The sequence below is a fragment of the Mobula birostris genome, chromosome 6 (genome assembly GCF_030028105.1).
Source record: "Mobula birostris isolate sMobBir1 chromosome 6, sMobBir1.hap1, whole genome shotgun sequence".
Classification (NCBI taxonomy): domain Eukaryota; kingdom Metazoa; phylum Chordata; class Chondrichthyes; order Myliobatiformes; family Myliobatidae; genus Mobula; species Mobula birostris.
This window is the reverse complement of record NC_092375.1, coordinates 141,864,806-141,889,818: the sequence shown is the minus strand read 5'-3', so window position 1 is coordinate 141,889,818 and position 25,013 is coordinate 141,864,806. Positions and strand designations below refer to the sequence as shown.

The 25,013-nt window shown below is 41.1% G+C and overlaps 1 protein-coding gene across 2 annotated transcripts in view; it reads right to left on the bottom strand.

Annotated features, from left to right (window-relative positions):
• Positions 1–25,013, bottom strand: part of vps8 (VPS8 subunit of CORVET complex) — a 662,306-nt gene that overhangs the window by 382,353 nt on the left and 254,940 nt on the right. For both annotated transcript variants that reach the window (XM_072261484.1, XM_072261483.1), the window contains exons 38-39: positions 22,253–22,356; positions 10,409–10,490 (exon numbers count right to left, since the gene is read on the bottom strand). In XM_072261484.1, coding sequence (XP_072117585.1) covers positions 10,409–10,490; positions 22,253–22,356 — 186 coding nt within the window. The remainder of the gene's footprint in view (positions 1–10,408; positions 10,491–22,252; positions 22,357–25,013) is intronic.

Below are 25,013 nucleotides of genomic sequence, written 5' to 3'. Positions count from 1 at the left end.
TTTTGCTTTTCTGCTGTCTTTGACTTCCCTTATCGGTCACATTTGCCTCATCCTCACTTTATAAAGATTTTTCCTCTTTGGGATGAACCAACTCTGCATCTTCCAAACTCCTAGAAACTTCACCCACTCCTGCTCTATCCTCACTCTTACTAGTCTTCCCTTCTAATTAGCTCTGGCCAGTTCTTCTCTCATACCTCTGTAGTTACCTTCATTCAACTGCGATACTGATACATCCAGTTTTAGATTCTCCTTTTTAAAATGCAGGGTGATTCTATCATATTGTGATCACTTCTAACAGTAATCAAATCTGGTTTATTACACAGTATCTAAAAGTGGTTCCTCATGACTCTTAAGAAATTAAAGAACTTCACTCATGGTATTTAGAATAGTAAATCTCATCTGGTGTTGCAACCACCTTCCTGGTCTCAGATACAAACCAAACTGGAAGCTCTGGAGTCAATGCACATTGGCTATAACATTTCATATTGGCAGTAAAGGCAAAATACATAAGGAATTATGTAACATAATACTACAGGCTGGGGCTACGAATGAAGTAATTGGGTCACATAACACATTGAGAAATCATTTTTAATCCATTACCACCTTATTCCACAAAAATTTTACTTCCACTCTATTTAGAACAGCAGTCCTCAACCTTTTTTGCACCGCGGACCGGTTTACGATTGACAATATTCTTGCTGACAGGCCGGGGAAGGGGGGAAGGGGGTAGGGTTGCCAACAGACAACAGTAGCAGTCAAATACGTTGTGTTTACCCGGAGAAAGACTACCATGACCATGAAGCCTTGCGCAGGTACCTGTGTGTGTTTGCGTGACGTGTATGTGCTGATTTTTTTCTACAAATCATTTTTGGCAATTCTGTTCAGTGAAACTACACTGTATGTACATTATGTCTACTTTATATAGACTGTGTATTTATCATATCATTCCTGCTTTTACTATATGTTAGTGTTATTTTAGGTTTTATGTGTTATTTGGTATGATTTGGTAGGTTATTTTCTGGGTCTGAGAACGCTCAAAAAATTTTCCCATATAAATTAAAGGTAATTGCTTCTTCGCTTTACGCCATTTCGGCACAAAAGGTTTCATACCTTAGCGGGGGAAATGCGGGACAAGGGTGGTCCCATATGGGACAAACCAATTTAGCCCAATGTACGGGATGTCCTGGCTAATATAGGACAGTTGGCAACCCTGCCGGGGGGGCGGGGGGGATGTTAATCACAACTGGAATATAGATGATAAGTCAACTATAAGTCACTCATAAGTGGTTAATACACTCAATTTTGTTCCTAAAAGGGTTTATCTAACAAATTTAGTATTAAAAACACTGCATTATTTTCCTCACATGAATATAGTGATAAGTCAATTATAAGTCACTTCTAAGTCATAACATTTTAAGTAACATTTGGATATTAAACACACAGCACATATTTTCCCTGTTTGAACATATAAAATCATTGCAACACACCAATGTTGCTGAATCAGTGGGAGCCCTGGGCTTGTTTCCCTGCAACAAGATGGTCCCATCGAGGGGTGATGGGAGACAGCAATACTCAAAGGGGATTCCTCATGTCCAGTCTATTCTGCAATTTAGTTTTTGTTGCATTCATTGCAGAAAATCCCACTTTGCAGAGATATGATGTTGGAAATGGAAGCAACATTTTCAGTGCTTTCATGGCTACCTCAGGATATTTAGCCTTGACTTTGATCCACAATGCCGGCAGCGATGTATGTCAAACATACTTTTCAGTCCGCCATCATTTGCAAGCTCGAGGAGTTGAGCTTTTTCCCGCGCTGACATGGATGACGCGTGCATAATTACCTCGTGTGCATTCAAGTTCAACAGTGCGTGAAAGGGAATGAGGAAAGGTGCAACTGTCTCATATCACCAAATCATATCGTTTCCTCACAGCCCAATAGCGCATGCTTTGCAGCCCAGTACCAGTCTATGGCCCGGTGGGTGGGGACCACTGATTTAGAAATATCGGGAATGTGAATTCCAACACTCCAAAATTTGACTTTCTGGTATTGTGCTGATGTTTGGATAAGTTAACTATATGGTAAAAGTACACTAATGAGTTGAGTTATGAAAATGATTAGGGGAAAAATGGCCAATGTCTCAAAGGCAAAGAATAAAGATCTTTGAAAATTCCAATATAACATCGAGCATTAAATAATCACTTCTGAATGCAGTTGGGGTATTTTGCAATGACTTGCAGTGAATTGTCATTGGTTCTAATTACATGGAATCGAAAATCAGTGAGCTAAAAATAAAACTACCGTCAAGAATAAGCAGTTGCTCATGGGATGAAAATTGAATCATTAAAAACTCAAAGAATGTTGATTATGAACCACTCCACAACTATTTAGGCAGTGTGTTGAAATATAAAATTATACATAAAGTTTGCTTCGTGCAAAATCTAATTGCCTTCTGATGTAAGTGTTCTGGTGCAAAGCCATGAGACAAATTACAAACATTTTACTAAGTACTGTTCCGTCGAAGAAAATGATCCAGTTAGGTTTTAGAATGCATTATTTGTTTAGTTTCATCAGTGAACTCTGGATGATTTTCTTTCCAAACAGAATTCAAAGGCATCAAAGTCACACAATATTTTTAATGTAAAAAGGTACAATGCAAAAAGTTAGAGCAACTGCTCTTAAAATCTACAATATTAAACTACTTTGCTGCACAAAAAATATAATTTGTGATTTAACCTTTCAACTGAACAACTTATTGTTCGCTGTACAAACTCCTTAAGTTTTGCAAGTTTTCTAAAGGAACAATCTATTTATCTATGTCTAATCACCAAGTTCCTATCAAATTTTCGAAATCTCAATTTGTCACAAACTAATTTACAAGAGTTATACTTTCTAGAATTAAACCTGCTGACACTCAGGTTGAGTTAATCAATTATTCAAGTGTCAGGTGAACTATTCCCTCCTCTCAAGCCTCTCTGACCTTTCAGACATTCTTCCAGAAGATGTACAGTTAAAATGCTGCTGGAATATACAGATCAGTAGAGGAACTATCATAAAGTGGTTAAGCAGTTTCAGATTACATGCATCTTCAACTGCCTGGTTTCAGATTAAGATTTTGCATAATTTAAGCTTCATCTAGCATCTCCAGAGATTTAAAAGTGTTATTTTCCTGAGTTTTAGTTTAAACAAACTACTTCTTCTGATAGCAGACTTTAAGCCAAAGCTCTCTCACATTTCTGGCCATACAAAAGCTTTTCTTGAACACTGCCTTTACTTGTGCTGAAATATGGAGATGGCTATTTTGACCATGTTGTAATACAAGAGGTGATTGATAAGTTTATGGCCTAAGGTAGAAGGAGTCAATTTTAGAAAACCTAGCACATTTATTTTTCAACATAGTCCCCTCCTACACTTACACACTTAGTCCAGCGGTCATGGAGCATATGGATCTTGGACCTCCAGAAAGTGTCCACAGCAGGGGTGATTGATAGGTTCGTGGCCAAAGGTAGAAGGAGATGAGTTATTAACTTCAAACTTTCTGCATAATCACTGAAAGAGCTGAACTGCATGTGCATGTAACAAGAGCTGTATACCTCACCTCCTTCTACCTTAGGCCACGAATTTATCAATCACCCGCTGTGGCCACTTTCTGGAGGTCCGAGATCCATGTGCTCCATGACCGCTGGACTAAGTGTGTAAATGTAGGAGGGGACTATGTTGAAAAATAAATGTGTTTAGACGCCTTCTACCTTAGGCCACGAAGTTATTAATCACCCTCGTACAACAAATATTTTCAAGTAAGCTCACAATCTTCCCCAATCCTTCATAAATTACAATAAATTTAAACTACTTCTGAAATTCCTTCTGAAGCCACATGCATTGCTGACACATCTTTTGCTGCTCATTCCAACTTGATCTAGAAGTTCCTTTCCAAGCTACTGTAGTCCATACATGAAGAGTTGTGAGCAAATCACAAACAACTAATCATGAAAAGTTAATGTTTCAGGCCGAGATCTTCATCAGGATCCTTCTTAGCACAGTGCTGATGAAGGGTCCCTGCCCAAAAAGTCGACTATTCATTTTCCTCCATGGATGCTGCCTGACCTGCTGAGTTGCTCCAGCATTTTGTGTGCATGTGTTTCAAATTTCCAACATCTGTGAAATCCTGTGTTGTAGTTTTGCTGAAGAATATATTGTTATACTATGACAAGGTAGACTGAGAGGTCAAGATACAATCTGGCCTTGAGCTTGGTAGTTCGTGCTTTCAGTTGCATGACAGGAAGCGGGAAAAAGAGAATGTCTATGGTGGAAGAGGTCTTTCATAATGTTGGCTGTTTTCTGAGGTAATGAGAAGTGCAGACAGATTCCACGGAGGGGAGGTTGGATTTTGCGATGTACTGAGCTGTGTCCGTTATAGCTCAGTTGACAACCAACTTCAGGAGTTATGACCATATTTGCGTTGGTGTGAGGTTTGCAGCTGAATACTCCTACAGCAACAGAAACTGAGCTTTGTTGAGTAGATTAATGGCAAAAAGAGCCAATCAATAACCCTATCAAATATATAGTTGCCATAATTTTGCTGATAAAGGACAGTAGACCAAATCTGTTCTTTTCTTTGTGGTGTAGACAATTTTCTACATTGTAAAAGCAAAACATAACAGAAGCTGGAAAACTGAACTAAAAGCAGAAGATTCTGTAATTATTCAGCAAATTAAATAACATATCTAAAGCTTAGGAGTCCGGGCCAGAGACTAAAGATTGGAGGCCTGATGTCTGAGAGTTTGAGAACCTGGAGTGAAGGACTGGAAGCCCGGAGGTGGCTTGTACCAGAGTTGAAAGCCTGTGTGTGTATAAAGTGGTGGGAGAGTATTAAAGCGGCTTGTTTTGCTGTTGATGTTTTATTCTGTTGTTGCTCCTGCTGCTTGTATTGTTCTGTGTTGTGTTGCTGTTCTGCTGAACATTGTGGGCATCTATGTTGGCATTGGAATGCGCAACAGCACTTGCAGGCTGCCCCCAGGACATCCTTGGATGTGTTCCTTGTTAATGCAAATGATACATTTCACTGCAGGTATCAACATACATGTGATAAATAAACCTGAATCCGAATCTATTTCAGGTTGAATTATAATTACGTTCTGACTTTAGTCTTCTTGTTTGCAGGGCTATTTGTAGTTATGACACCATATTTTTCCCAGGTAGTCTCTTTGGATCAAGGATAACTTGCTCTTACATCAATGTTTTGTGATCATATGAATGAGGAACAGGAGCAAGCCACCTGGTTCTTTAAGACTGATGTGCCAATTAATAGGGCCACAGCTGATCTGATTGCAGTCTCAACTCCATTTTCCCATCTATCCATGATAACATTTTACTGTTTTGCTTATCATACATCTGTCCACCTTTGCTTGAAAAACATTTAAGGCCTTCACCTCTGTCTTGAGGAAAGGATTTCTACAGAATCAAGAGGCTTTGTCAGAAAATGTTTTGCCTCAATCTTATTCTTAAAGTGACTGTAATTCTGGATTTTTCCAAAAACAGGAAACATCCAAAACACATCTACCTTGCCATGATCCCGCAGGGCTTCATAGGCTTCAGTTATATAACTGCTTTTTCCCAAACCTCCAGCGCAAACAAACCTGTCCTACCCAATAGAACTAACTGAGTGTGATCAGCATTGTGATACAAGGATGTTGGATTGGAGAGGATACTGACCAGATTTTATGGAGACTGCATTGGTGGTCCTTCCTCATTGTCTAAAGACACCTTCTGAAAATTGTCCAAGACTCTGTAGCATACAAGATGGCAGGATCACTTAAGAGATCATGAATTCAGCGACAGGGTTAAGGATTTCAACATGAAACACCCCTATCTGCAGGGGCTGAAAACATTGCTGGTATGTCTGAGGCAGTTGAGTAATTTGTCATCAATGTGCATCCTTGCTGTAATATAGAAAATGGTGACCAGTGATGGAATTATAACAGAACTACATGGTTAGGGTTATTGAAGAAAAGTTATCAATACTAGAATGAGATTGTTGCTGGGAACATGGCCTTTGCTGTGCACAATAAACTCAACCATTTCTTGATATAATATACAGCAAACCTAATGTTTGGTTTGTGAGTTTGGTCTGTAATGGTAGATTCCAATAGACAACACCTGAACAGACCATCCACTCACCACTAGATGAAGATGAATCCCAAAACTCTCCTAGACAACCTCTCAATCAATGTCAGCATGACCAAGGAACAGACTGTAGACATCAGGAGAGGGAAACCAGAGGTCAACCAGAGGTCCATGAGCCAATCCTCTTCGGAGGATCAGAGGTGGAGAGGGTTAGCAACTTTAAATTCCTGGGCGTTTACTGCTTCAGAGGACTTATCCTGGACCCAGCATGAAAATGCAATTACAAAAAATGCACAACAGTGCCTCTACCTCCTTCAGAGATTCAGCATGACATCAAAAACTTTTGACAAACTTCTCTCAATGTGTAGTGGAAAGTGAATTGACTGGCTCCATCATGACCTGGTATGAAAACACCAATGACTTTGAATGGAAAAATCTTCAAAAGGTAGTGAATTTGGCCCAGTACATCACATTTAAAGCTCTCCTCACCACGGAACACACCTACATGAAATGCCATGAAATGCTGTCGTAAGAAAGCAGCCTCCATCATCAGCTATCAAGTGGAAGGTACAAGAGCCTCTGGACTTGCATCATCAGGTTTAAGAACCATTACTATCCCCTCAACCATCAGGCTCTTGAACAAAGGTGGATAACTACACTCACTTGCCCATCCATTGAGATATTCCCACAACCAATTGTTACGTACCCCGTAACTGGGTTGCCAAACCAGCAGAAATGGATCACTCAGTTGGAGTCTGGACTACTAGAACTAAGAAAGTTTTATTAAAGAAACAAGCAACACAGTACTCTATTCAAAAGGATAATAAATGCAACAGTTCAGCAATGATAAACACACATGTACACAGAATTAAGATAACAGGATCAATCAAGCTCTATCGTTGTCTAGGGGTAAATGACCAGTTTCAAAGTGACGCAAAGTTCAGTCAATTTAGTTCAATTCAGTTCGCAGTAATCGCTGCCGTGGGAGATGGACAGTGTGGGGAAGGAGAGAGAGAGCAAAACGAATGAATATTCAAACGGCTTCCACACAGACCTTCGATATTCTTCGCAGTCAGCTTTCGTGCGAGCCTTTTGTGATGTCATCTGAGGTCACCGACCGTGACCCCTCCGTTTCCAGATACGATCGTTTCTCTGCGGTGAACCTGGCACCCAGGCAAGGGTGGACACACACCAGGTTCCCGCCGACCGTGCCTTTCCACCCTGTGCGTCTATGGTCTTATCCCGCGACCCACCGTCCAAAACTTCCCACCGACTTTTGGGAGACGCACCGCTTCCAGGGTCTCGTTACCTCGGGGTGTCGTGTGTGTTGCCTTAGCGAACCTGTCCCTTTTTATCCCCCCGCTGGGGTATCGCCTGTCCATCACCCGCTGGGGTATCGCCTGTCCATCACTTCAAACAGTTCAGGGTTCAAAGGGGGAGCCGATCTTGACAGCTCTCCTTCCGTTAAACTCTCCCATACCTTCATTAACATCTCCAAATGCTGCTCCATTGTTTTCCTTATCTCTCTTTCTCCTGAAGACAGGTGGCAGACCAACTGCTGATCCCACTGGTGCCAGCACAGGCCAGCTAACATCTTAATCTATGTGTATTCTCGTCACACAATGATCTCACTTTAAGGATTCTTTATCTTGTTATTTCATGTTCTCATTACTTATTGCTATTTATTTATATTTGCATTTGCACACTTTGCCACCTTCTGTCTTCTGGTTGATCTTTCATTGATCCTGTTATAGTTACTATTCTAAAGATTTTCTGAATATGCCCACAGGAAAATCAATCTCAGGGTTGTATGTGGTGACATATATGTACTCTGATAATAAAATTTACCTTGAATTATTTATGACATTGTCAGCACACTAGGTAATGATTTTTATACCAAGAAAATAATCATCTATGCTTGCTGAAACTCCAAATTGGAAAGTAAATAATACAGGTAACTCAGCATAATAATTAAGTTCCCTCAAAGCAGCGGGATAAATAACCAAACAACTAGATCACATAATCTCACTGAAAAATTACAAATATTCAACTACAAAGCAAAGAGAAATACTGAAATCATTAGAAATTCCAGCTTTTATTATCTGACTGCTTCCAGAATAGAATTGTGCTGGCATGTAGTACTAACATTGATGAGGAAGAGTAGAAAAAATTAAACCCAAATAAAGGGAATGGCTAAGATTTTTATCATACAGAAATCAACGGGCATTGTCAGAGCCTTTTTAATTTCAGTTTCTTCCTGACATACCACATAAGAAATTATCTTTCAGAACGGAGAACCTAGAAGTAGCATTTATATATTTGGAAGCACTTGACAATTGCAGAGAACTTGGTGCAATGCAAACATCTTGGTTAGAATGGTCCATTGGAACCAAAAAAATGCAGAGCTCCTTAGGCAAGGCATTTTATGCTGCTTTAATGAATGTGAAAAGAAAACATCATAATCAAAAATGACAAAAAGGAAGAAAAATAGCTTAACAATATTGAATGCAAGGTCTGTCAAGAATTAGAAAACAATCTGGCATATCCAGGTTCATTCAGAAAAACTTTCTTGCCTTACATTTATCTTAACATTTATTAAACTTTCTTTGATTATTATCCTATAGAATTGTTCGAGCGCAGTAGGTAGCCATTAAAATGACCAAGTGTACACTAGCATTTGTGGATATAGTTGGTCCTATTATCCTCTCTAACCCCACAATCCCTCAAATTTTCAACTTCAAATGGTTAACCATTTCTTTTTGATTGCTGCTATTACAAACCAGCTAAGAAAAAGTAGTAAGATTAGGCTCTCCTCTATTCATGCCTGCAGTTTCATTTATTATAATGACAGCTGATCTTCTAACTCACAACCATTAGTCTAGGATCAAAACAGAACCCCTAGCCCATTCATTGCTTTCACACTGTGGTCAGCCACCAATCAACTGTCGACAATGCAACTTGGGTTAATACTTCAACCTTTCAGGGCAAATCAGAATGGGCGAAAAAGTGTAGGATCACAAAAATAAAAATCACAAATATTGCATCATGATAATGGATTGATTTAAAACATGTTCTGGATTAAATGAGTAATTTACAGAAACTACTGGATATATTTGCATTTGAATGATGCAGAACGGACATTCATTCTGCATTAGAAAGAACTGTATTGAAATACCATGTTACACCCGAATTCCTTCGTATTGTAATTAAAATTGCAATCCAGCAAAAAAAAGGGATTTCTGTGATAGTGCATTAATGATTATTAGGATGCATCTCAGGTAATGATGAGTCAGAGTACAGGAAGGAGATAGAGAGCTTAGCGACGTAGAATCATGTCAACAGCCTTTTAATGTCAACAGAGTTGGCCATTGATTTCAGAAAGAAGGGTGGTGCACAAGCTCCTGTCTACATCAAAGGTGTTGAGGTTCAGAGGATTGAGAGCTTCAAGTTCCTAGAAGTTCCTGTCCTGTCCAAACACATTGATGTCACAGCCAAGAAAGCTCACCAATACCTCCACTTCCCCAGAAGGTTAAAAAAAATTTACCATGTTTCTGTCGACTCTTACCAATTTTTATCAATACACCACACAAAAAAAAACACTTTATCTGGATTAATCATTTGGTATGTCAACTGCTCTGCATGTGACTGCAAGAAATTAAAGAGAGCTGTGAACATAGCTTGGACCCCAGCCTCCTCAAACATTTTCTCTTCTCACCTCTCTCATCCAGCAGAAGATCCAAAAGCATTAAAATACCCACCACTAGGCTCAAGGACAGCTTCTGTCTCACTGTTATCAGACTCTTGCACAAAAAGATGGTCCTTTGACCTCTCAATCTACCTCATTTTGATCTTGCACTTTATTGTTTACCCGCAATATGCTCTTTTGGTAGCTTTTATACTTCATTCTGCATTGTTTTTGTTTTATTTTATTTTAGCTCAATGCACAGTGTAATGATTTGATCTGTATAAACAGTACACAAGACAAGCTTTCTGGTGTATCTTGGTACATGTGACAATAATAAACCAATGACAATATTAGACAATGTCAAATCATACCTTCAAATACTATAAATACAACAGAAGGCTCCATTCAATCTCATGAATTTCCTGTATTATTTTATATTTCCGTATTCTCAACACCAAAATAACACAAATAAACAGGAAAAAAATCTTTCGCTGCATTTTGAGATTCTACTATAGTCATGTTCCCAGTATATAAAAAGTTAATTATTTTAATATTAATTATAAAGCAATACAACTGGCATTCCAAACCACTTCCATACTTACATTCTATGGTTTGGCTGGACGATCCATCTTTTAACTGCTTCTGGGTTGACATAACAGCCTCCAGCAATGGAAACCATAATGCCTGTAAGAGGGGAAGCAAATCTATCAAGATCTAGCTTCAACAACATGATGCAATATACACTCAGAGGCCACCTAATTAGTACATCTGTAGACCTGCTTGTTCATGCAAACATCTAATCAGCCAATCATATGGCAGTAACTTAACGCATAAAACCATGCAGACATGGTCAACAAGTTCGGAAGTTCTTCAGAACAGACATCAAAATGGGAAGAAATATGATCTAAGTGACTTTAACTGTGGAATAACTGTTGGTGCCAGATGGGTGGTTTGAATAACTCAGAAACTGCTAATCTCTCGGGATTTTCAAAGACAACAGAGCATGGTGCAAAAAATGAAAAATATCCACTGAGTAGTAGTACTGTGAGCGAAAATGCCTTGTTAATGAGAGAAGTCAAAGGAAAATGACCAGACTGGTTCAAGCTGACCGTAATTCAAATAAGCATCCGTTACAACTGTGGTGTGCAGAAAAGCTTTTCTGAACACACATGTTGAATATTGAAGTGGATGGTCTATGCAGCAGAAGACAACTCATATACCTAATAAAGAGACCAGTGAGTGCAGTTTAAAGACAGGGCTTCAGCAATGCAAAGGCTGTTTACATTTTCCAGCTGGGATCCAACTCTTGCTTTCAGTCACTGCAGGGGTAATTTCCAATGAGTCAATGCTTGGAATACAAAATTAATTTCTGTGCTCCTAAACCATAGGAAAAAATTGGAATTTAGTCCACATCAGCAGTTTACCATTTGTAAAAATGATGCAATACTTCCAACTGGGAAGCGTAGGTACATAAATATGGTAAGTGAGCTTTATTTTGAAATGCTCAATTGATATTCATCTCTGTACCCATAAAGAAGAAAATTTTCAGTGATGGAGCGGAGGCAACTAACATATTCTTGCTTTATGATCTGTTGCAAGCAGACATCCGGAGCAGGCTCGCGACACTGAGGAGAACTGAGAACCTGGTAAGGAAACGCAGGAAGAAGGAACAGACAAGTACAAGCTCCTATAAAGAACCCTTCAAGTTTATGAAGGATCTCTTTACAGGGGAGAAGAGCGGAAGTCTGTCAGTGTCAAAGGCAGAACAGGAAAAACATCTGAAAAAGTTATACACAGACAACCGACGCCATGAAGAGATCACCCTCCCACCTGACATGCCACCAATACATCCACTGGAACACCAACTAGATATCAGCCAAACTAGATGGAGTGAGGTGGAGAAAACTGTGCGTAGGGCAAGGGCCACATCAGCCCCAGGTCCCAATGAAGTGCCATACAAGCTCTACAAAAATGAATCAGGTGTCCTGCGGTTCCTCTGGAGGCTCATGAAGGTGGTATGGCATAAGCAGGAGATACCAACATCCTGGCAGAGAGCCAGAGGAATCCTGATCCCAAAGGAAAAGGATTCATCAGAAATCAGCCAATTCCGCCAGATTAGTATCCTAAACATCGAGGGCAAGATCTTCTTTAGTGTGGTTGCTCATAGGCTGTCAAGATAGAAACATAGAAAATAGGTGCAGGAGTAGGCCGTTCAGCTCTTCGAGCCTGCACCGCCATTCAGTATGATCATGGCTGATCATCCAACTCAGAACCCTGTACCAGCCTTCCCTCCATACCCGCTGATCCCTTTAGCCACAAGGGCCATATCTAACTCCCTCTTAAATATAGCCAATGAACTGGCCTCAACTGTTTCCTGTGGCAGAGAATTCCACAGATTCACCACTCTCTGTGTGAAGAAGTTTTTCCTAATCTCGGTCCTAAAATGCTTCCCCTTTATCCTCAAACTGTGACCCCTCATTCTGGACTTCCCCAACATCGGGAACAATCTTCCTGCATCCAGCCTGTCCAATCCCTTTAGGATTTTATACGTTTCTATAAGATCCCCCCTCAATCTTCTAAATACCAATGAATATAAGCCTAGTCGATCCAGTCTTTCATCATATGAAAGTCCTGCCATCCCAGGAATCAATCTGGTGAACCTTCTTTGTACACCCCCTATGGCAAGGATGTGTTTCCTCAGATTAGAGGACCAAAACTGCACACAATACTCCAGGTGTGGTCTCACCAAGGCCTTGTACAACTGCAGTAGTATCTCCCTGCTCCTGTACTCGAATCCTCTTGCTATGAATGCCAGCATACCATTCGCCTTTTTCACCGCCTGCTGCACCTGCATGCCCACTTTCAATGACTGGTGTACAATGATACCCAGGTCTCGTTGCACCTCCCCTTTTCCTAATCAGCCACCATTCAAATAATAATCTGTTTTCCTGTTTTTGCCAACAAAGTGGATAACCTCACATTTATCCACATTAAATTACATCTGCCATGAATTTGCCCACTCACCTAACCTATCCAAGTCACCCTGCATCCTCTCAGCATCCTCCTCACAGCTAACACTGCCGCATAGCTTCATGTCATCCGCAAACTTGGAGATGCTGCATTTAATTCCCTCGTCTAAGTCATTAATATATATTGTAAACAACTGGGGTCCCAGCACTGAGCCTTGCGGTACCCCACTAGTCACTGCCTGCCATTCTGAAAAGGTCCCCTTTATTCCCACTCTTTGCTTCCTGTCTGCTAACTAATTCTCTATCCATATCAATACCATACCCCCAATACCATGTGCTTTAAGTTTGCACACTAATCCCCTGTGTGGGACCTTGTCAAAAGCCTTTTGAAAATCCAAATATACCACATCCACTGGTTCTCCCTTATTCACTCTACTAGTTACATCCTCAAAAAATTCTATGGGATTCGTCAGACATGATTTTCCTTTCACAAATTCATGCTGACTTTGTCCAATGATTTCATGCTTTCCAAATGAGCTGTTATCATATCTTTGATAAGTGACTCTAGCATTTTTCCCACCACCGATGTTAGGCTAACTGGTCTATAATTCCATGGTTTCTCTGTCCCTCCTTTTTTAAAAAGTGGGGTTACATTAGCCACCCTCCAATCCTCAGGAACTAGTCCAGAATCTAAAGAGTTTTGAAAAATTATCACTAATGCATCCACTATTTCTTGGGCTACTTCCTTAAGCACTCTGGGATGCAGACCATCTGGTCCTGGGGATTTATCTGCCTTTAATCCCTTCAATTTACCTAACACCACTTCCCTACTAACATGTATTTCCCTCAGTTCCTCCATCTCACTGGACCCTCTGTCCCCTACTATTTCTGGAAGATTATTTATGTCCTCCTTACTGAAGGCAGAACCAAAGTAGTTATTCAATTGGTCTGCCATGTCCTTGCTCCCCATAATCAATTCACCTGTTTCTGTCTGTAGGGGACCTACATTTGTCTTAACCAATCTTTTTCTTTTCACATATCTATAAAAGCTTTTACAGTCAGTTTTTATGTTCCCTGCCAGTTTTCTCTCATAATCTCTTTTCCCTTTCCTAATTAAGCCCTTTGTCCTCTTCTGCTGGACTCTGAATTTCTCCCAGTCCTCAGGTGAGCCACTTTTTCTGGCTAATTTGTATGCTTCTTCTTTGGAATTGATACTATCCCTAATTTCCCTTGTCAGCCACGGGTGCACTATCTTCACTGATTTATTCTTTTGCTAAACTGGGATGAACAATTGTTGTAGTTCATCCATGCGATCTTTAAATGCTTGCCATTGCATATCCACCATCAACCCTTTAAGTGTCATTTGCCAGTCTATCTTAGCTAACTCACGTCTCATACCTTCAAAGTTACCATTCTTTAAGTTCAGAACCTTTGTTTCTGAATTAACTATGTCACTCTCCATCTTAATGAAGAATTCCACCATATTATGGTCACTCTTACCCAAGGGGCCTCTCACGACAAGATTGCTAATTAACCCTTCCTCATTGCTCAATACCCAGTCTAGAATAGCCTGCTCTCTAGTTGGTTCCTCGACATGTTGGTCCAAAAAACCATCCCGCATACATTCCAAGAAATCCTCTTCCTCAGCACCCTTACCAATTTGGTTCACCCAATCTACATGTAGATTGAAGTCACTCATTATAACTGCTGTTCCTTTATTGCACGCATTTCTAATTTCCTGTTTAATACCATCCCCAGCCTCACTACTACTGTTAGGTGGCCTGAACACAACTCCCACCAGCGTTTTCTGCCCCTTAGTGTTATGCAGCTCTACCCATATCGATTCCACATCCTCCCAGCTAATGTCCTTCCTTTCTATTGCGTTAATCTCCTCTCTAACCAGCAATGCTACCCCACCTCCTTTTCTTTCATGCCTATCCCTCCTGAATATTGAATATCCCTGAATGTTGAGCTCCCATCCTTGGTCACCCTGGAGCCATGTATCTGTGATCCCAACTATATCATAATCATTAATAACAATCTGCAGTTTTAGTTCATCCACCTTGTTACGAATGCTCCTTGCATTGACACACAAAGCCTTCAGGCTCACTTTTACAACATTCTTAGCCCTTATACAATTATGTTGGAAGATATTTGCAAAGAAACCATCTGATTGATACATCAATCCAGAAAGCAGGGATCTCTGGCTTCTCTGGCTGTCTGGAACATGCTTATACCATCTGGCATCAGATCCAGGTCGCCAAGAAGGAGGGAACTGATATTCACATGGTGTTCCTGGACCTCGCCAATGCCTTCTGCTCAGTCCCTCATAACCTCCTCTGGACTGCTTTCGACTTCTTCAGGGTCCCAGTGGTCCTCACAAGCCTCGTTAAGGCCTACTTCCAGGACACGCAGCTATGTTTGACAACAGCAGATTACACCACAGTGTGGCAATATCTGGAAGTGGGAATCATGGCCGGTGGTACCATCTCCCCGCTACCCTTCACCATGGCCGTGTACCTGATCATTAGAGCATCTCGATGGGTGGTTGGAGGATAGCGCATAAGACTTGGCCTGAGGCTGCCGCTATCAGAGCATACATGGATGATCTCACAACATTCATCATGACCAAGGATTGTACTGTACGCCTGTTGAGAAAACTTTAAGAAAACATCGAGCAGGTTCGGCTGAAGATCAAGCCGAGCAAGTCCAGAAGCATCTCTATTGTCAAGAAGAAGCTGGTAGACCAACACCTCCACATGGGTGATGAGACGATTCCAACAGTCTTCGAGAAGCCTGTGAGGAGCCTAGGTCGGAGGTATAATGCATTCCTCAAAGACACAGAGCAGGTAGATCAGCTCAGGAAGGATGCCTTCAGTGGCCTCGAGAGCATCGACAGAACCACTCTCCCTGGCAAGATGACGCTCTGGTGTATGCAGTTTGGGCTCCTTCCACACCTCATGTGGCCACTAACCCTGTATGAAGTTCCAATCTCAAAAGTGGAAAAGCTGGAGAGACTGATCAGCTCATACGTAAGGAAGAGGCGTGGTCCTCTCAGGTGCCTCAGTAGCAAAGGGTTCTACAGCGAAGGAGTCCTAGAGCTACCCATTTCCAGTCTTTCAGAGGAGTACAAGTGCGCCAGAGTGAGACGGGAGATGATGTTAACAGAGGCGAGTGATCCATTTGTAGCACAAGCTTCCCACGTCCTGGATACTGGGAGGAAATGGACTCCATCAGAAGCAACCAAGCAAGCAAAGGCGGCACTCAAGCACAGGAACATCATGGGCCGAGTGCAGCAAGGGAGGAGCGGTCTTGGCCTTGGGGACAGTACACCAGCCTGGAACAAGGCTGCTCCGTCTCAGAGACGCGGGCTCGTGATGCAGGAGATACGCTGGCAGGAGGAGGCGGGAATGTGCACAAAGGCCGTTGCTCAGACAAGGCAAGGGCAATAGATGAGATGGGAGGGAGTGGAGAAAAGAAAGATCTCCTGGAAAGAGCTGTGGGAGATGGGGACATTCAGAGCGAGTTTCACCATAAGGCTGCCTACGATGTCTTGCCGTTTCCCATGAATCTCAGCCAGTGGTATGGAGAGGACCCCACATGCCCCCTCTGCCCGACTTCAGGAACACTAAAACACATTCTGGTGGGCTGCAAGACCAGCCTTACTCAAGGCCGATACACCTGGCGGCACAACCAGGTGCTACGACGTCTTGTAGCGGTGCTGGAAAGTCGGCAGATGAGCATCAACGCTCCCCCTCCCCCTTCATCCCGCTGGCCGTTAATGGCATTTGTCCAGGAAGGTGACAGTCAAGCCAGACTCGATACATCAAAACCAGACACCGGGTGGCTAGGTGGGGCACGTGATTGGAAGATGGTGGCAGACTTAGGCCAGAGGCTCTGCTTCCCAACTGAAATCGCGGAAACCAAGCTCAGACCAGACCTTGTGCTATGGTTGGCCTCACTCCATCTCGTTTGCATCATCGAGCTTACAGTGCCCCAGGAGGATGCAGCGGAGGAGGCCTACGAGCACAAGAAGCTGAGGTATGCTGAGCTTGCAGCCGATGCGCAACAACGTGGCTGGAGAGCAAGGGTCCGACCAGTCGAAGTAGGCTGCAGAGGATTTGTAGCCACATCAACATCAAGGCTACTCCAGGAGTTGGGAGTGCGAGGGAAGACACACCGACAAGCAGTCAAAGACCTCTCCAGAGCTGCTGAAAAGGGTAGTCAGTGGCTCCGGATGAAGAGAAAGGATTCCATCTGGGTCCCCAAGTGAGTGATAGGCATCTAGAGGTTGAGCCCAGGACGCCAGGATTCACTGCTGAACCCTCCGGAGGTGTCGTGGGCCTATCAGCGAAACACTGAGGAAAGAGGGCGCCCACTTGATAACCCAGAAGATGCCACCACTCACTTGGCCAACCCACAGAGTCTAGGCAGCACGTCTCAGGAGTGCAAATAAGGGATATTAACATCTAGTCCTACATAACATACCTGCTTTATGATCTGAAAGAACCAGATCTCAAAGACAAAAAAAACAATAAAGGTCTGCACACTTTAGTTAACACTTTCATCTCCATAGACTTAAAGTTACTTTCGAAAGATTTATGGAATCATTGTTGAGAAAAGCACTGTGTTATTACACATAGCACCACTTCACAGTGGCCAAAGAAAAAACTCACTTTCAAAATGTGACTTACTTCCTATTTTTTTTCTTAATCTATCAGTATGCTAAATTCGGCTGCTGTATATTTCAGTTCTGTTCATTGCGTCGTAAGGTACTGCCTACGCTGTACAAAGGACTATTCAGCAGTGAAAATTTTATGCTTTTCAAAAGTGCACAGCTGATTTAATTTTCTATTGCAGACATTAATAAGGATAAAAAAATGTTGGACTCACTTCCAAATAAATAGAATGTTCAGAAAAGTTAGTTGTTAGAGGGAAGTATTTCTAGCACAGCAAAAATGTCACATCTGATGGGGAGAATGCTTGTAGGTAAATATATTGTAATTTAAAAAAAAAACTAATACCTCCACTAATTATGCAGCTTAACAACATAATTTATTAGTGGCAGAGGGCTATCTCTTACTTTGGGGACTAACTATCCAAATAGAATTGGTCATGAGATAATATCATATTCTTTACACTGATTATTAAAGGCATTCTTGAAATGACCTAATTCCTATCTTTCCTTATCACTAACAGCTTTTTTCTATTCTGACTTCATTATGATGTTCCACTAAATGTATTTTATGTAGGTCCCTTTGAACTAGGAGAGGAATAATGGTTTTTTTAATACAGTTACATCCCAGCTTACAAATATGGTATATGGAGGAATTTAAGGTGGGCAGGGTTTGAGGATTGGCACAACATTGTGGGCCGAAAGGCCTGTACTATGCTGTACTATTCTATGTTCTATGTACAAACACTTGACTTACGTACAGCACACATATACAAACAAACATAAAGGAAATCAGACTTTCTGGCTGTAACTGTAGGCATCCTCTGCCACCTCGGAACAAAGTCCTTATCTGTATTTCTAACTTATGAACTGTTTGAGTTGTGAACAGTTCATGAAGTGGAACTCAGCCACAGATTGGGAATGACTTGTATATAATGTGGACACACAAAGTGAAGGGCTGTGCAAATTCCATACATTGTTGAGACGATGGTTCACATTGACACTCGCGCACAAAATTCTCTCAACTGGAAAACTGAATACTGAATAGCAGATGCAAATGGCTGTTGTCATAAATGATCTTGGGATCTGTCAATCTCTCTGTAGAGACTGTGACGGAGTAATCATTTTAACACAGAAGCCTAGAAACAAGGATCCAAACAACTTGGTCATACTGTCCATTCATACATTATAGGACATGGTTTTAAATGATAGAAATAGCCAGCTGTCTTTAAAAAAAACAAACAAAATGCATTGAATGATTTTCTTGGAGCAGTTGTCCTTGACCCCAAAGATGTTTGAGCGAATCCAGCACTCTTTGTATATGACTGAACTCCATGCTTAGTACAACCCACCAACACTTTTAGTCTTGGATAGTGGTAACAGTGAAGCAAATAGCTTGCTGTAGAATGGAATCAATGGCACTATGAGTCAGACTGTGTGGTTCTTTGAAGTGTTCCTTCCACTATTTGCCACTTAAACCCCTGTCGCTATTAAGGTTTCCTCCATTCTTGTCTCTCAGTGGGGTAGGCTCTGGGATGTTTAGGCTGAAGAACCAGCGAACTGCAGGACCACCTGTTGTTTTCCATCCACTATCTGTTCTTACAAAATTTCTGTTTGACTTTGGTCCTTAGGAGACTGCAGAACTGCTTCCTTCCTTCCCCTTCAGGTGTGTTGTGTTCCCAATCTGGGAATGCCTTGCCTTTGTGGTAACTGGCTTCTGGATCTCCTAATCATTCTCATCAAACTAGATTCATGGGGCTTTAGACCATAAGATATAGGAGCAGAATTAGGCCATTCAGCACAGCGAGTCTACTCCACCATTTAATCATGGCTGATCCCTGATCCCATTCAACTCCATACACCTGCCTTTTCACCATATCCCTGATGCCCCGACCAATCAGGAATCTATCAACTTCTGCTTTGAATATACCCACGGACTTGGCTCCCACTGCAGTCTGTGGCAGAGCATTCCACTGTTTCACCACTCTTTCGCTAAAAAATTCCTTCTTACTTCCATTCTAAAAGGTCGCACCTCAGTTTTGAGGCTGTGCCCTCTAGTTCTGCATACTCCCACTACAGGAAACATCCTCTCCACTTCTGCCTTATCTTGTCCTTTCAACATTCGGGAAGTTTCAACGAGATCTCCATCCATTATTCTAAATTCCAGTGAACTGAGGACCAAAGCTAGCAAATACTCTTCATATGGTAAACCTTTCATTCCCAGAATCATCCTCGTGAACTTCCTCTGGACTCAATCCAATGACAACACATCTTTTCTGATATAAGGAGCCCAAAACTGTTGAGAATACTCCAAGTGCAACCTGACTAGTGCCTTATAAAGCCTCAGCATTATCTCCTTGCTTTTATATTCTGTTTCCCTTGAAATAAATGCCAACATTGCATTTGCCTTCTTTCCCACAGACTCAACCTGCGAATCAACCTTCTGAGAGATTTGACACTTTCTAGTAGATAAAACACAAATTCACCTTACTTTGCATCTGTAAAGACAGCAAATAGCAGTCAGAATACTACATAACTTATGTAACTCCTGTTGTTGGAAGCTGTCCGATTGTCTGTGAGCTGCTGTTAGTGCAAATTATCTGAATGGGATCCTTATTAACCTTCAACACTGATTTCGTTGATGCAGTGTTTTTGCTGAGTCCAATATTTTGAAGCCAGGGTGATGAAGATAACAGAATAGAATAGGCAATGACCAATCCAACAGTCATGTCAGGCATGATGCAGGAAAAGAAAATACATAATCCATCAGATACCAGTGTCTGAATCTATAGTGTTGCCATGAGAATTTATATTGGTTTCCCTGACAAAATGTTGTCTGTAGGGAAATGTCTGTGCTCCAAGCATTTGATTAGGAGGACAATTCTGCTAAGAGTAGTTTTCCCTTTCTCCTCCTTCCCAGTCATGTCTTGCAGGAGGATTTTAACACTGGCATTGACATTACCCAGGAGATTCAGTTTGCCTCCCTCTGGGATGTAGGTCAGCAGACTGAAGTTTGGAGAAGTCTTCCTTATTTACAGCATCAGAGGTTGGGGAACGTGCAGCAAAAAGCCTCTGCTGCAGTGAATTGAAGGTCATGTGGTATCACTTACCCTACAGAAGAGTCACAAAGACATCAGACTGAATCATCAATGGATGAGGAATCCACTGTATGAAAAGCATTCCTTTTTCAGTTTTCTCCTCCAGAAAAAGGTGTATCTATCTTTGTATTTTCCACCAACTACACAATTTGTCACACTCAGGGTAGTGATAGAGCAGTGGCATTCAGTTCTGTCATGTTTTGGGGCTGCCCGTGAGGATTCTAATATTTCAGTTTTGATACTTTTATTGAGAAGCTGCATATTAAGGCAAACAATATTTCAGTTGAAGTTCTAAGACTTGGCAGTGAAGAACTTCAGTCACAAATTCACAATGCAATTTTACACATCTGGGTTGAGAAGCATGTACCCTGGTATCTCAGAGATGCCATAATCTTAACCATGTTCAAAAACAGGAACAAACTGTCAGAAGGTCTCCTGAATGACAGAAAGTTCTCCACAATGAAAAGTATCTCTGAAGAGTTGTCCCACAATTCACCATGTGGATTTTGTCTATTTAAAGGCACAGTGGACATGATCTTCACTGGATGCTAATTCAAAGCGGCACTCAGGGAGCAGCCTTCCATGGCCTTACAAAACCCTTCATTCATTGAGAAAAAAGGAGAAGCATCACTCCTAAGTTTGTACAGTAGAAGCTGAAATCTGAAACAAAAGCAGAAAGGCTGGACCAAAACTTTAACTGCTTTCTCTTTCCACAGATGCTGCTTCACTAAGTTCTCTGGCATTTTCTTTGTTATCTCCTCGTCTGGCAACCAAAGAAATCTACCTGCATCTCATGACTGCTACACAAGGCTGTGCAATCGACATAATGCTGAAGCTAATCTACAGATAAAATGTAAAACTTTACGAACTGCATCACTTCCTTTCCAGAGCCAAAGTCTCTCCAACACAAGTTACCAAGTGTCATAGTCTGACGTTAATCTCCAAATCATCCTTTCTGAACTTCATGCAGAATTTGCACTGGATTGTTTTGCTTCTATCATGAAAAGCATTGCTTGGACAATTGCACAAAACTTTTAAGAAATATGGAAAATACAACAAAGACAAACCATATTATTTTATGCATGTGTATTTTGATGCCTGACTCCTTAAATATGCTTGTCCATCCTGTTTGTGCACTTCTTAACTCGTTTTGTTTATCCTCAATTTAGTTGAGTTTATTTCAAAAAGTTCACTGGGTGTCTGCTTCACAATTCTAAGCTCCAAAAGGATTTCTCATGCTTTTTATCTGGTTAGTTTTATAACCGTGTTTTGAATCATTTCAAATCATATGTGGCTAGTTGCAATGTCTGATCAAAGTAGAAAAACACCTACAAAACTACCCAATAATCTCAATCCTGAAAAAACAAAAGCCTTTGTTGCTACTAGTTAATTCCCTTTATCTCTGATACCCCTATTGTCACTGTTGTGACCACTGACAGAGGAATACTCCACAAATAAGAAAATTACTCTTGGCTGACTAAGTTTTTTTATGAAGAAGGGTACAACAGTGATGGAATTTGAGATAATTTTCCAAGCATACAACATTTAATATGCAACTAAACCTCTTCACTATATATGAAATGTAAATCTCATGAATATTGCTAGCTTTCAGCATAAAAACCACAAAACAATTAAGAACTTCAGACCTAAAATATGACACAAGTAAAAATATTTAGCATTTAGGTGCAAAATGCCAACACTCACCTCTCGCTGCTGTTGGTTCAGGCTGTGTGAATTGCGTTGACACAGTGCAATTGTCTCCTCCAGTGTGGATTCTGCAGCCTGCACTATATCTTCATTTTTCTCCCCTATGGGCAAGTAAAGGTACATAAATACAATGGGCAATTTGTGTGACAATATTACAGAGTAATGCAAAAAAAATGTCCACCATTTCTGCAAAATAGATCTGGTAGAAGCTGCCTGGAGGATGGGAGAAGATAGCACAGAAAGAAAGCATGTCTGAAGTGAGATCAGGATGCCAGCAACGTGAAGTGCTAGGCCAAATGACAATAAGACCATAAGACATAGGAGCAGAATTAAGCCATCCAGCCCTCTGAGTCTGCTCCACCATTCCATCAGGGCTGATCACGGATTCCACTCAACCCCAAGTACCTGCCTTCTCGCCATACCCTTTGATGCCCTGACTGATCAGGAAAGGATCAACTTCTACCTTAAAAATACACATGGACTTGGCCTCCACCACAGTCTGTGGCAGAACATTCCACAGATTTACTACTCTCTGGCTAAAAAAAAATTCCTCCTTACCTCTGTTCTAAAGCCTCGCCACTTAATTTGGAGGCTGTGCCCTCTTGATCTGGATACCCCCACCAGAGGAAACATCCTCTCCACATCCACCCTATCTAGTCCTTTCAACATTCAGTAGGTTTCAATGAGATCTACTCGCATTCTTTTAAATTCCAGTGAGTATAGGCCCAAAGCTGCCAAACGCTCCTAATATGTTAACCCCTTCATTCCTAGAATCATACTCATGAACCTCCTCTGGACTCTCTCCAATGACAACACATCTTTTCTGAGATATGGAATCCAAAACTGTTGAGAATACTCTAAGTGCAGCCTGACTAGTGTCTCATAAAGGCTCAGCATTATCTCCTTGCTTTTATATTCTATTCCTCTTGAAATAAGTACCCACATTGCATCTGCCTTCTTTACAACAGACTCAACCTGTAAATTAACCTTCTGGGAGTTTTGCATATGGACTACTAAGTCCCTCTGCACCTCTGATGTTTGAACCTTCTCCCCATTTAGATAATACTCCGCACTATTGTTCCTTTTATCAAAATGCATCATCATACATTTCTCAACATTGTATTCCATCTTCCACGTTTTATCCGTTCTTCCAAATTTATCTAAGTCCTGTTGCAACCGCATTGCTTCCTCAGCACTACCTACCCTTCCCACCTATCTTCGTATCATCCGCAAAATTTGCCACAAACTAATCAATTCCAATATCTAAATCACTGACAAACAATGTGAAAAGCAGTGGTCTAAATACTGACCCCTGAGGAACACCACTAGTCTTCGGCAGCCAACCAGAAAAGGCCCCTTTTATTCCCACTTGCTGCCTCCTGCCTGTCAGCCATTCTGCTATCCATGCCAGTATTTTCCCTGTAACGCCATAGGATTTTATCTTGTTAAGTTGCATTATTTGTGGCACCTTATCAAATGCCTTCTGAAACTCCAAGTAAATGACATCCACAGCCTCTCCTTTGTCCACCCTGCTTGCTACTTCCTTGAAGAATTCTAACAGATTTGTCAGGGAAGATTTCACTTCAATAGAAACCATGTTGACTTTGACTCATTTTATCTTTAGTCTACGAGTACCTCGAAACCTCACCTTTAATAATAGACTCCAACACCTTCCCAACCACTGAGGTTAGGCCAACTGGACTATAATTTCCTTTTTTTTGCCTTCCTCCCTTCTTAGAGAGTGGATCATTCATGTGATGCCAAGGGAAAGATCATCATTGCTTCAATGACAGGAACAGGGTGGTAATACATTCATTGTAATATGGAGATTCTACCATTCTGTTCCAGCCATAAAAAGAAGCCTGAAAATTGAGATTTATGCAGATATACAGTAACTCTTCTGAACCTGATTACAAGACTTTCCCAACAAAGAAAAAATCAAGAACAGTAGGCATTTAGATAATTAACAGATTTTTGCTAAGAACTGAATCAAATTAGAAATGAAAAGTGTACATATTTTGGTGATAATATTGAGGTGAATAATATATGACAGTAGTTTGCAGACTTTGAGTCTATGCCAACTATTCAGTTTTGTAAATGAATCTAAATCACAATATGGTCAATCAGCAATTTGACATAAATGCAGAGACAATATTATAGAAGTATAACTTTTCAAATAAATGGTACATTTTGCATTGGGCGTTGGTGAGATCACGTTTGGAGTATGATGTGAAGCAGTGATATCTTCTTTAAGGGAGGACATTAATGCTTTGAAAGCAAATCAGGGAAGATTAACAGGACCACTCCAGGGAATAATGATTTGTATTAACAAGAAAAATTGGACAGGCTAGGTTTATATTCATTGGAGTTTAGTAGAGCAAGAAGTGCCTTCATCGAAACATATATGATCCTGAGGAACTTTGACAGAGGATGTGTAGAGGATGTTTATTTTTGCAGAAGAATCTAAAGCAAAGGGATAACTGTTCTAAAATAAGGAATCAACTTTCTGATAGAGATGACGCAAAATATTTTCTCTCGAAGGGTCATGAGTCTCTGAAATTCTCCTCCTCAAAGGATGGAGGACACAGAATATCTGAATATTTTTAACACAGAAGTTGAAACATATTGATGAGCAACAGATGAAAGATTACCATGGGCAGCAGGAAAATAACTGAGGTTGTGATCGAGTCAGTCACAATTTTACTAAATGGCAGAGTAGGCTCAAGAGGCTGAGGGTGCTCTTCTGCTCCCACTTCCA